At 44.9% G+C, this 13,527-nt stretch overlaps 1 protein-coding gene across 3 annotated transcripts in view; it reads left to right on the top strand.

The window, feature by feature from the left end:
• Positions 1–8,539: 8,539 nt before the first annotated feature.
• Positions 8,540–13,527, top strand: part of TSC22D3 (TSC22 domain family member 3) — a 58,684-nt gene continuing 53,696 nt past the window's right edge. Inside the window, exons 1-2 of one of the 3 annotated variants that reach the window (XM_036840580.1) lie at positions 8,540–8,660; positions 9,272–9,697. In XM_036840580.1, the coding sequence (XP_036696475.1) occupies positions 8,566–8,660; positions 9,272–9,697 (521 nt within the window). In that variant the 5' untranslated portion in view covers positions 8,540–8,565. Of the gene's footprint in view, positions 8,661–8,728; positions 8,904–8,933; positions 9,010–9,271; positions 9,698–13,527 lie in introns of those variants that run through there. The other 2 variants (XM_036840582.1, XM_036840583.1) reach the window with 2 other exon arrangements.

Here is a 13,527-nt window from a genome sequence, read left to right as displayed (position 1 = left end):
GGGCATCATCAGAAAATCTACAAACAGCAAATGCTGGAGAGGGTGTGGAGAAAAGGGAACCCTCTTGCACTGTTGGTGGGAATGTAAATTGATACAGCCACTATGGAGAACAGTATGGAGGTTCCTTAAAAAACTAAAAATAGAATTACCATATAATCCAGCAATCCCACTACTGGGCACATACTTAGAGTAAACCATAATTCAAAAAGACACATGCACCCCCATGTTCATTGCAGCACTATTTACAATAGCCAAGTCATGGAAGCAACCTAAATGCCCATCAACAGACGAATGGATAAAGAAGTTGTGGTACATATATACAATGGAATATTACTCAGCCATAAAAAGGAACGAAATTGAGTCATTTGTTGAGATGTGGATGGACCTAGAGACTGTCATACAGAGTGAAGTAAGTCAGAAAGAGAAAAACAATATCGTATATTAACGCATGTATGTGGAACCTAGAAAAATGGTACAGATGAACTGGTTTGCAGGGCAGAGGTTGAGACACAGATGTAGAGAACAAACATATGGACACCAAGGGGGGAAAACCACGGTGGGGTGGGGATGGTGGTGTGCTGAATTGGGCGATTGGGATTGACATGTATACACTGATGTGTATAAAATTGATGACTAATAAGAACCTGCAGTATAAAAAAACAAACAAACAAAAAAAACCAACTAATACTAAACTTTCTTTGGGTTATTTGTATGGAAATATGTTAATATAAATGTTTCAGACATTACATGAAATTTCTAAAAATCTTATATGTTCTGGTATAATGTTATAAGTCATAATTCTAGTTATTACTTTAAAATGTATATCTCAGAAATAACTAAATTTCCTTGTCAATTGCATTATTATGAACTTTCATCAAATCTTTAACCATGGTCATTTTTAAGTCTTTTGTCATTTACAGACAGTTCTGGGTGTACTCTGATGCCTTTGCAAAAATGTTCCTATAAAAGGGTTTCATCTTCAAGGAATTCATGGAAAAGACTCTGACAAGTACAGGTTTCTGGTAACTGACTATACTGCTGAACTGAATAAATAAGCATTTTCAGAACTCTAATGGAAAACTGATGAACTCATAAAAGTGCTAACAAAAGATCAAGATGAAAAAAAATTAATTACATGGGACTGAGTGAACTGATGAGGATGATTATAATTTTTGTGACTTTCTGTTTGAATTTAAAAAAAGAAATCCCACAAGGACTCAGAGGCAAAAAATATACAAATCAATTTTCACTGCAAAGTAAAGGAGCTGTTACAGTGGAGGATTACTGGACTGAATGTCAATACTATGACATAGTATGAGTGTGTTTCATGTTTGGTAATTGCAATCACTGTTGCTTTTGTTGTGGTCATCCATTTACAATGCTTGGTGTCAGTTTATTTATCTCTTGTAAAAATAAAATACAGTGTGTGTGTAAAAAATAAAGAACTTAAAAAAAAGAGTTGTGTAAATGATGCTGGCAGGTAGAAAATAATAAAGCTGATATGAACATGCAAAAAAAAAGAGAATATATTATGTAGCCATTTAAAATTATAATTATGAACTGTATAAAACTATATAGAAATGTTTATATTAAGTGAAAAACTGTGTACCAAATTAGATATTTGTTCTAACCATAATTATGCAAAAAATGTGTATAAATGCATAGAGACAAACAGAAAAAAAATCAACACAATTTTCTAGAAAGTGAAATAATTGCTAATTTATTTCCTCTTATTTTATGTATATTATACTTACACATTATATACATATATTGTATATTATGTTTATATTTATTCTTTGTGCTTCCAAAGAAATTTTAAATGAAAAGAAAGAAAAAACATTACATTAAAAAATAGTAAGTCCAAAAACAAAAAAAAAGAAATCTTTACAGAAACATATTTTGAATGTGTACTGCTTATCGTTTCATAATGTTTTTTTAAAAAAAAACTGATTCTTTCAGAGATTGCATGCATGATACTGAGATTATTTTTTTTTTGTCTGTATAATTGGTTCTTCCCAATGTAAATTGATTTAATCCTTCACAGGACAATTCTTAAATGGTTTAACTATAGGTCCAGATCAACTAAATAAAGATATAACCTTACCTTTTAATCATAAAAAAAAAACAAAATAGAAGCCCTGATCTAGAAGGTTTTAAACCCTTACCAACTATAGCAGTCTACAAATCTGTGAACAATTGTGAAAAGTTTCAGGAAAGATAATCTGCTTTCTCCCATTAAGAAAGTTTAACAAAATTAAATATTGATGGTAGGGAAATGGACTTATCTAAAAACTACTGTATGCCTTGACTTGAACTTAATTAGACTGTAAGTGCTTAGACGGCAGCTTCCTATTCTCTAGATATGCTATATAACCTCTCAGTGCCTTGGTTTCTTCATCTTTTAAGTGGAGATGATGATAGTATCTCACAAGGTTGTTGTGATAATTAAATTGGATAATGCCATGTAAAGCACTTGGCACATGGTAGTAATAAAAAATTCAGCTATTATAATATTTTTAAAATATTTATTTATTTATTTATTTTTGGCTGCACTGGGTCTTCATTGCTGTGCACGGGCTTTCTCTAGTTTCGTTGCAGTGCGCGGGCCTCTTATTGCGGTGGCTTCTCCTGTTGTGGAGCACCGGCTCTAGGCGCGCGGACTTCAGTAGTTGTGGCACATGGGCTCATTAGCTGTGGCTCGTGGGCTCAAGAGTGCAGGCTCAGTAGCTATGGCGCGTGGGCCCAGTTGCTCTACGGCATGTGGGATCTTCCTGGACCAGGGATCAAACCCGTGTCCCCTGCACTGGCAGGCGGATTCTTAACCACTGTGCCACCAGGGAAGTCCATCAGCTATCATAATATTAATTATTATACCAGATTTATCAATTTCCTTCCTGGCTCTCCACAGTACAAATAGAAGTCTCTAAATATATTGGTCAGGGCAGAAGACCTGTACAGACATTTTTCCAAAGAGGAAATGCAAATGGCCAACAGGTACATGAAAAGATGTTAAACATCGCTAATCATCAGGGCAATGCAAATCAAAACTATGATGAGAGATCACCTCACACCTGTCAGAATGGGTATCATCAAAAAGAACACAAATAACCAATGTTGACGAGGATGTGGAGAAAAGGAAACCCTTGTACACTGTTCGTGGGAATGTAAATTGGTGCAGTCGCTGTGGAGAACAGTATGGAGGTTTCTCCAAAAACTAAAAATAGATACCGTATGATTCAGCAATTTCACTCCTGGGTATACATCTGAAAAAAACAAAAACACTAATTCGAAAAGATACATGCACCCCAATGTTCATAGCAGCATTATTTACAATTGCCAAGATATGGAAGCAAACTAAATCTCCATCAACAGATGAATGGATAAAGAAGATGTGGTATATATACATATATACACACATATGTATGTGTGTATATATGTGTGTACACACACACACACACACACACACACACACACACAATGGAATACTACTCAGCCATTAAAAAGAATGAAATTTTGCTATTTGCAGCAACATGGTTGGACTTGGAGGGCATTACGCTAAGTGAAATAAGTCAGACAGAGAAAGACAAATACTGTTTGATATCACTTATTTGTGGAATCTAAAAAATACGACAAACTAGTGAATATAACAGAAAAGAAGCAGACTCACAGATATAGAGAACAAACTAGTGGTTACCAGTGAAGGGAAGGGGCAATATAGGGGTGGGGGGGTGTGAGGTACAAACTACTAGGTGTAAGATAGGCTCAAGGATGTATTGTACAACACAGGGAATATAGCCAATATTTTGTAATAGCTGTAAATGGAAAGTAACTTTTTAAATTGTATACAATTTTTGAAAAATTAAAAAAAGAAGATTGTGGTCATATATATATATATATTTGTTAATAAATCATTGATTGCACTTTTTCGCAGTATGCAATCTTCTTAAAACAGATGTTATACTTTGTAAATATATAATAAACCATCACTAAAAAGTCACCTAACGGTTAAAGGCATAAGCTTTGAAGTCAGAAAGGGGTAGGTTCAAATTCAAATGCCACTACTTACTACTTATGTGACATGAGAGCTTCTTTAGCTTTCCCAAGCCCAGCTCATCACTGGAATCATAGTACCTACTTCATAGGATTGTTGTGGGGATTAAATGAGGTGATATATGTAAAGTGCCCAGCACATAGCATGACCTCAATAAGTAATATCTATTCCTTTTCTTAATAATTGCTAAATGTGTGGCAAACTTGTGAAGCGGGAGGATTTCCTTAATGCTTCACACAAGGTCCCCTGAGACCTGGTCCTGAAATCCCTTTCTAGCCTTGACTCTCATTGTTCCATCTCTCACATCTTACTCTCCAGTAATACTGACTTTCTTTGTAATCCACACGCAGCCCCCAACATACACCCTGCTCTCACCTCCAAACCTCTGTTCTCTCCTCTTTCCATGTAGATTGCCCTTCCCTCCTTCCAGAGCTGACCCCTCCTTCACACTCCCACAGCAGTGCTCCCCACACACACACCAGGCCTCCATCATCACTTCCCGTTTGTGCTGTTTTTGTCTGTTTACATATCTGTTTTGCCAACTAGACCATGAGTTCTTTGAGGGCTTGGGCTGTGTCTTATTTACTTCTGAATCCCCACTAACCCCATACTTGGCACAGGGCAAGTGGAGAGTACGTGACTGTTGATGACTCCATCTGAGAAGGAGGTGTCCCTTTTCTCCCCTTTCTACTCCACCCAGAAAGCCACCAGCTCTGTCTGCAAGTGGGGGCCCCTTCTGCTTGCTGGGTTTATGTAAGAACGTTTTGCTACTTGGAGTCTCTCCATCCAACACAATATACGTGAGCAAAGCAAGGCTTCACAGAGAGGAGTCAAGGAGGCCCTGCCCAGCCAGCCTTCCCGGGGAGGTATGCTATACGTCAATACAAGCTGGACTTGTATGCAAACACACAACAGCTTTCTGAGCTCTATATCTGAACTATCTAGATTTTCCTCTTTCTAAGTTATATTTGCTCTTGATCAGCCTGGATATAGTATGCAAAGCTGTACTGAATTATTAACAATACTGCTTGTGAGCAAAGACTACAACAAGAGAAACGTCAAGGGGACAAAATCTGGAGTTTAATGGTGCCAAATGCCAAGAAGAAAATACTTCCACCAGGGCCTCGTCCCAAGGTTATGTACAAAGATAAGAGGACTCAGGCAAGTGTAGAAGCAAAAGGCCCCAGCAGGTCTCAAAACACAACTTAAATAAACATTTATGGAGCTAATATATTTTGTTATAATGTTTAACATAAAATAATTATAAACAAGACGGAAAATCACAAACACTGTAATTAAAAAACAATTCAGTAGGCTATAAGTCTACACAATGCATATGAAATTTCATATTCTACTACCTCCTCTGGCTTTTACCTAAGAACATTTAAAAAAAAAAGACAGCGAAGAAGAAGAAAAGGGGAAATTAACGCATCTAAAGGATTGGGTTTTGAGAGAACAATCTTCAGTAGTCTGTGAGAACACAGGGAGCATACTCTCAGCTTCGCTGGACTGGTCAGTGACCTCCCAATGCCTCTTTCATGTCTTATCTTGGGATCTTGTCAGGAAGCAGGGGTACAGCTTGATTTTGGTTTTCTGGGCCCTACAGCAGAGAGAATATGGCCCTCCTTCCATTTCCGGAAATTGCTGGGCCCCATATAAGACCCAAGAGCCTTGGAAACAGGAGTTTGTTGGCTGCCCTTTGCTCCTAATCATGGGGGTGATCCTTGTGGCATACAGAGGGAATGTCAAATCTATGAAAGCCCAGTCTACAGGGACTCAGGCAAGTGGGGCGCCACTAGAAAGAGGGTGGCTCTGCCCTGACTGGTGTCGGTCTGGCCATGAAGTCCTCTTAGTGTACAGGAACCGCCTCCTCTTTCCTCCGGCTCTCAGGACCAGTGCAGTGTGAATTCCACTAGCAGGCAAGTGCAATTCCACTAGTGCAATTCAGTGTCTCTGCAAGACCTGACTCAGGCAGGAAATGTTCGAAGTCTTGAACACAAGATGGCAGTATATACTGCTCTATTGCAAGGGCCATGGGCTTGTGAAAGAAAGGGGGTGGGGAGTGCTGACTGAAACTGAAATCCATTTGAGTTTTGAGTGAAAACTGAACATCATGAATATTTTAAATATTTTTCAGGAGCCAATAATTATTGAATCCTATGCATTCAAAGTATTCCAAGTCTCCAAGTTCTGAGACACCCCAGAACCCTACCACTTACCCACCCAGCGCATCCCTACATCTCACAAAGCTGGGGTTTGACCCAGGGCATCAGCCAGCCATGCTCCCCACAAATCTGCCCTTTCACCTCAGCTCAACTCCAGAGGCACCTTCTCCTCAGGGTCAAGAACCCTTCAGGCCAAAGTTTCATGAGACGCCCCCTCCCCCACCCCAGTGCCCATGAACGTCCAATCACCGCACCTCTTTTTTTTTATTTTTAGTTATTCAGTTACATTGTTATAATAAAGCTGCACCAGTTTTAAAAATATTGCAATACATCCATGACGGTTGGTGAATAGCTGCTGCCTGGAGCCGCCTACCTCCTCCCCTCCCCCTGTCCCCCACCAACCTCTGCAAAGCCCCCAGCTACCGTGGCCATCCTTGCTTCTACCCCTGCCCTCCACCTTCCCTCTTAAGAGACCTCCTTGCAACTGAAGCATTAATTGACTGTTAGCTGCCACAGGGGCCACCAGGACATTGCTGGAGCATTATGGCCTGTTCATGTTCTAATTGGTGATATTTTGAAAAGAGGAAGTTCAAGGGAAAACTGCCCATGGTCAGCTAGCCAAAGGTGGAGGTGGGATCTACCCAAGACAGGCTAACCACTATGCTATTCTTCCTCTACTTTCTAGAATTTTTTTATCTTTTCTCTGTAGTCTTATATAACTTAATTTTAGTAAAAGTTCTCTGAGTAACTGAAAAGAAAGTATATTCTCTCTGTTATCAAAATTTAGAGTTTGATATAGGGCTATTAGATTGATGTTTTTCAATTACATTATTCAAACATTATTAAAATTAACTTTAAAAATATGGCTATACGAAAATTAAAATTTATATATGTGATTCTCATATTTCTATTGGACACAATTGTCCTATACTCTTTCTTTTTAATTTATTTTTTTATATAGCAGGTTCTTATTAATTATCCATTTTATACATATTAGTGTATATATGTCAATCCCAATCTACCAATTCATCCCCCCCCACCAACACCTCCCTGCTACTTTCCCCCCTTGGTGTCCATACGTTTGTTCTCTGCATCTGTGTCTCTATTTCGGCCCTGCAAACCGGTTCATCTGTACCATTTTTCTAGGTTCCACATATATGCATTAATATATGATATTTGCTTTTCTCTCTCTGACTTATTTCACTCTGTATGACAGTCTCTAGATCCATCCAAATCTCTACAAATGACGCAATTGTGTTTCTTTTTATGGTTGAGTAATATTCCACTGTATATATGCACCACATCTTCTTTATCCATTCATCTGTTGATGGGCATTTACGTTGCTTCCATGTCCTGGCTATTGTAAATAGTGCTGCAATGAACACTGTGGTACATGACTCTTTTTGAATTATGGTTTTCTCAGGGTATATGCCCAGTAGTGGGACTGCTGGGTCATATAGTAGTTCTATTTTTAGTTTTTTAAGGAACCTCCATACCCTTCTCCATAGTGGCTGTATCAATTTACATTCCCACCTTGAAAGGGTAAGGACAGAGATCACCTAAGGTGGCAGGTGGGGATCGGAAAAGAGAGGGGAGAGAAGTTTGGAAAATCGGGGAAACTAAGTGAAGAGGGGAGGATGGGACAAAACTAGGGAGAAAGAGGGGGTGCAGAGGTGAGGGAAGCGAGGGGGAAATAAAATGAGGGAAAGGAAGGGGAAGAAAGAAACCAAGGCGAGAAAAAGAGGAATGGGGGAGGAAAGGGGTAAATGAGGAAATAAAGAAAAGGAATCCAGAAAAGGAATAAAAAAGGGGGCGAGAAAGAAAGGAAAGAGCAGAAAGGAGTAAATAAAGAGGAAAAAAGGAAAAGAAAAATGAGAGAAAGAATGGGAGAAGAGGGGCCAAGAGAAGGCAGGCTGGGGGGTGGGGGATTGAGACGCAGAGGGCACGGGGGCGCCGGGAAGCCCGCTCAGGGGCTGGCACTCCCCGAAGCCAGCTCAGAGACCACCTCCGCTGGGGCGCCGAGGAGACAGGAGAGAGTAAGTGGGGGAAAAGGGGAAGATGAGTGAAGGGAGAAGAAAGGGAGAGAAACCAAGGAGCAGTTGAGTGTGCTTCTGTGAGTTTTGTTCCAGGCCCGTCTTGGGTCCTCCTGGGGCCCGCCCGGCGCCCTCAGACTCTCCTCAGGGGCCACCGCTCTCTCTGCATACCGCCACCCCGCTTCTCGAAGGCGGCGTCTCTCCTGTAGGGGCACCCGTCCGCGGTGGGACCAGGCACATTGGCCCGCCCGCCGAGCTCGAGACCGGGGTGGCGCGGCTGCCCCGAGCGGCGGCTCTCGGGGATTTCTGGCCGAAGATGCGCCAGAAGCGGCGAGAGAGCCCGAGCTTAGGCGCCGCGGAGCGCGCGGAGGGAGAGAGGGCTGGGCCGAGCTCCCGGCGGCTCAGGCGAGGGTGCGGGCAGCCGTGCGGGCGCGGGGGGCGGGGCGGGGCTGGGGGCGGGGGCAGGACCGCGCCGGCTCCCGGGAGCACGCGGGGGGAAGCGGCGGCCTCGCGTGGGCCGGCGGCCCCCCGGGGTTCATTTGCATTCTGTCACGGCGCCGCGGCGACTCCTGGCGCGCGGCTCGCTTGCTCGCTCACTCGCGCTCGGCTCCTGCTATCGCTCCGCCGGCGCAGCCCCGAGGAGCCCGATATCTGGCGAGTCCGCGAGCCGGGGAGGGAGGGAGGGAGCCCGCGAGGGAGGGAGCGAGGGCGCGCCCCGGCTCTCCCTCTGCCCCGCCGCCCGCCCTTCCTGCTACCACAGGTCCGCCCCGGGCCCCCGCTTACACTTGGGAAACTTGGGACGGCTCTGGGGCCTCGTGTGGTACCTCAGGGGGGCGGCCCCGGCCCGGAGAGGAGGTGGGGGGGGGGGAGAGGAGGAGGAAGAGGAGGAAGTGAGCCCGAAGGATCCGCTCAGAGCTGTTTGTCCAGCTGTTTCTATTCGCACCCCGAGCGGCGCAGCCAGAAGGGGGCCGAGCCGAGGGTGACCGGCTCTCGGCGCTCATTTCCAACTCTTCTCCTCACAGCTTGTCTGTCCCAGACACCCTGGAGTCTCCTCAGGCCGGCCCGGCGGGCGCGCACCTGCCGGCCGCCCCTGGCCTCGCGGGCCAGGCGGCCCCCGAGGCGGAGAATATGGCCCAGCCCAAGCCCGACTGCCGCTCACCTGTCGGCCTCGACTGCTGCAACTGCTGCCTGGACCTGGCCCACCGGAGCGGGCTCCAGCGCGACAGCAGCGGGGGCAACAACAACCCGGGCAGGCCCACCGTGAGCAACTTTCGGCAGCTGCAGGAGAAGCTGATCTTCGAGAACCTCAACACCGACAAGCTCAACAGCATAATGCGGCAGGATTCGCTAGAGCCCGTGCTGCGGGACCCCTGCTACCTGATCAACGAGGGCATCTGCAACCGAAACATCGACCAGACCATGCTCTCCATCCTGCTCTTCTTCCACAGGTGGGTGGCAGGGCACGCGGGTGGGCACACGGACCCGGCTCGCATCCGCCTCGGCTGGACCCGTCCCTCTGACAGAAAGGGGCAACCGGGAAGGCCAAGAGGGGCACTGAAGGGGGGGGTCGGGCTCCCGGGCTGCCACGACCGGACCCTGAGGCTACCTGGATTCCTGTACGGCTGAGGGGAAGCCTGGCAGGTGGGAGCCCTGTTTTGAAAGGTGCCTGCAGAGTCCTTCCTAGGGAGATGCTGGAGCCCAGAAGGTGGACAGAGTCCTAGATGGTTCAGGTGTAGCTGGAGGCACTTTCTCCCCAAATGCCCACTTTTCTACAGCCACTTTGGAGAATCTGCCACGGGATGCTCTTGGGATCTGAGTCCCACCCTTATCAAAAAGCCCATTTCCAACTATGCAAACTCAGATGGAAACTGCAAGGGCTTTTAAATTACTGAGTGGCCCTGACTGAGGATGAGGGCAAGCAAAATGTCGAGACAAATTAAGCTGCTGCTGGTGTGGAGGAGAGGCGGGGGGGATAGGAAAAATTAGAGACCTGTGAGAATTTCTTGAAACTCCGGATGGGGCGGGACCCCGCACCTCCTCCATGGATCACAGCCTTCAATTTCCAATGAAGGCTAAAAGCAGCCCCAAAGAGCATCCTAAGGACAGGAGGGTGGATGATCCATGTCATAGCAGGCGTGTGTTGGAGTGCGGGTGAGACTTTCTAGAAATCTTGCTGAAGGGCAAGGAAGAGAGAGGGAAGGAGAGAAACACAATGGGAAGACCAAAGGTGGCTACAGTCCTCCAGTCTGAGACACTCTGGTAAGAGCCAGTCTTGCGGGGACAACTGAGGCAATTTTGAGGCAGGGGAGGCAACTTCAGGAAACCCAGTGGTGGGTTTGGTGTTCTTAGAGCCATAGGAACAGGGCACTGGTGTGTGTGTGTGTGTGTGTGTGCACGCGCGTGCGTGCGCGTCCGTGCCTGCGAGCGGGCGGATTTTCTTCTTTCTCAACATCACAGGTTATGTAAGAGAAAGAGAAACCCCGCTGTGGGAGACCTGGGTTGTAGTACAAGTTATGGCTCTACTTCCCTGTGTGAACCTGAGCAAGTCGCCTGACCTCTCTGGTCTCTAAGGTTCCTTCTAGTTCTGAGATGCCAGGTTGTGGGCAGGTAATGTGCTCAGACAAGGTAATAAGAAATTTTGAGCTGCCACAGAATATTTGAATAATTGAATGGCTTTTCAGTGAGGCACAAATAAGAAATTTTAAAAGCCATCGAGCTAGGCAAGAACTGCCCTCACTTAGTGCTCAGCCCAGGTTTGCCTCCTCAGCCCCAGAAGTTCCAGGAGGGGACAAGCGACTTAATTAGCATTATTATAACAGGTTGTATTTTCAGCCATTTTCCACGCCATCGAAGCCCTTTCTCATCTATTATTTTACTTTACGCATCAATTTATCTCATTGTCTCCAAGAAACCACGCGCGTGTATGGGAAAGGTTTCGAGGGAATCTTCATTTCTGGTGAAAGATTACTACAAGCGTATTCAGACCATAGCAGCTGCAACCCTGCCGAGCGAAAGCCCTAATAGGCTCCTAACAATCTGCTGGGATCTGGGCTCGTAGGCAGCGGGGGAGGGGTGGCAAGACACCTGGAAAGCGCGCCTGTAGCACTTGCACTCTTTCAGCTGGGAGAGAAACTGCTCCGAAGTGGCTTGATGACACATAAGAGGGGATGCTTCCTCGGCTCTGGTTCCTAGGTTGGAGGCCTGGGCGGGTCAGACCTAAGCGAATGAGGGGTGAGACTGAAAGCCTGAAATCACAGTGTTCGCTTGTGCCACACCTTGGGAGGCTTTCTGGTGGTCTGGGTTTCTTGAGTGGCAAGACCTCCTTGTCACCTACTCCACTGACACTTGCTTGTTGACGTTTGGTTCTTGGCAAAGCCTGGAAATGCTACCAGGTTGGGTGGGGGACTGAGAGCATTGGTGGAGGGAGCAACTCAAGCCCTCAGGCGTCCATGAGGCTGGGGAGTGACAGGGTCCTGTGGTAACGGCCTTAACGCTTCTAGCGGGACAATAGCAGGACAAAGCATTCTCTCATTTGCCTTGACAACTGGGACCTTAGAGATTGGAGATTCTCAATTTGGTTGAGGTTTTGCCTAGAATGACATGCTCATTAGCAAAGTAGGAGACCATTATTACTGGTCACGGGGTTTGTCCAAAATCTGAGCTGGACAGTCTTCTCCCGAGTGAAAATTTCCTCTTCTTACTTCATTTATTCCCTGGTTTTCTATCTTCATACCACAGCCATCATTCTTCCTTCTGTTCCATTTAATGATTTGATATTTCAGATTCCTGCCTGGGTGTCTTTTTCTTCTAATTTGTCTACCTTCAAGGCTGTCTCTTCTGGAGAAGCGACTCTTCCTGCCCCTCCTCCTACAGCCCACTCCCCTGCTGCAAGGGCTCCTATATTCTTGGGAGAAAGGGTGGGGCATATTCTTGATTTCTCTCTGGTTTGTCTGCTTTGACCTGTCACTGGCTCCCAGCTTAGCTCTTGGTTTCCTTGGAACACAAGAGTGTAAGCAATTTGAGGGTAGGGCATATTTTCCACTTACTTGGCTTTCCCTTGGCTTCTAGTTATACACCCAGTACTCAGTAAAGGGTTTTTTTTGGCTAGATGACTGCTTAATTGTTGGTGTGGTCCTCTGTAAAGATTTTACAACTTTAGTCTTGGAAAATTCTTATTAAGGTTTAAATGTGATTTTTTTTTTTTCGGTATAAACCACATGCAGTAACTCTAATAGCCTGGTAGAAGTCCTGATGAACAGTGCTGTGTATATACATGTGAATCAGTGGTAATGGGCATGTAGCTCGTTGGTATGTAAATGGTGCCTCTAAACTACTGGGGTGGGGGGGAGATGATGTGTTTTGCACACCATCCCTTCAATCTTGTGTTAGGTAACTAATAACTATAATAGATTAATAGCTAACATCTATTGAGTGTTTACAGCATGTACTAAGCACTATAGCTGCATAACGTCATTTAATATTTTCACCAACCCAATGAAATGGGTACTGTTATCACCATTCTTCATTTTTTAATGAAGGAAACTGAGGCTCGGGAAAACTAAGTAACTTGCCCGATGCCTTACCATGAAGAGCAGAGCCAAGACTCCACCTAAGGTCAGTAAGACACTAAAGAATTGTCTATGAAGAAAGAATTGTTAAGCAGAGGTAAATATTAGCCCAGAAACTAACCAAATGGTTAAAATGTCCTTATTAGGTCGGGTGACAAACCATCCCAGGACTTTCAGCCAACACAGGAGTTTCAATGGTCAAACTGGGACAGTCCCAGGGAAACTGGCATGGTTGGTCACCCTATTATTAGGGGACTATACCGTATCATTTGAAAATGCTTCTAAAACTGGAAAACTTAAGAGGCAGATGTAATATGCTGGGCAAAGAGCTAAAATTTCCAATTGAAATACAGCCTATTAAAAAACTTGCAAAGTTGAAATTTGAGGGGCCTTAATTCTCCGATCAGTAAGGTGTGGCAAGCTGGAATGGGAGCTTTTGCCATACTCCATTGTTGTCATTGTTGTTGTAACCTCAAATTTATTTCTGAGATTTTATCCAAAACTACTTAATCAGCTCTATTCTGCCTTCAGCCCCCAAGCACACCAGCCAATGTGATCTGAGCTGCTCTGAAACTGAGTTCCCTTCCAGCTCGGAGAGCCCCAGGAGTCTACCTTTAAGCTTCTGAGCTGGCACAACTGGTCCCCACACTTAGATGCTCAGAAAATAATAATAGCAAAGATTTCTAATTGTTTTATGTGTACTAATTCAT

The sequence above is a fragment of the Balaenoptera musculus genome, chromosome X (assembly GCF_009873245.2).
Source record: "Balaenoptera musculus isolate JJ_BM4_2016_0621 chromosome X, mBalMus1.pri.v3, whole genome shotgun sequence".
NCBI lineage: Eukaryota > Metazoa > Chordata > Mammalia > Artiodactyla > Balaenopteridae > Balaenoptera > Balaenoptera musculus.
Note: the sequence above shows the minus strand (reverse complement) of the source record. Positions and strands in the feature narration are given on the sequence as shown.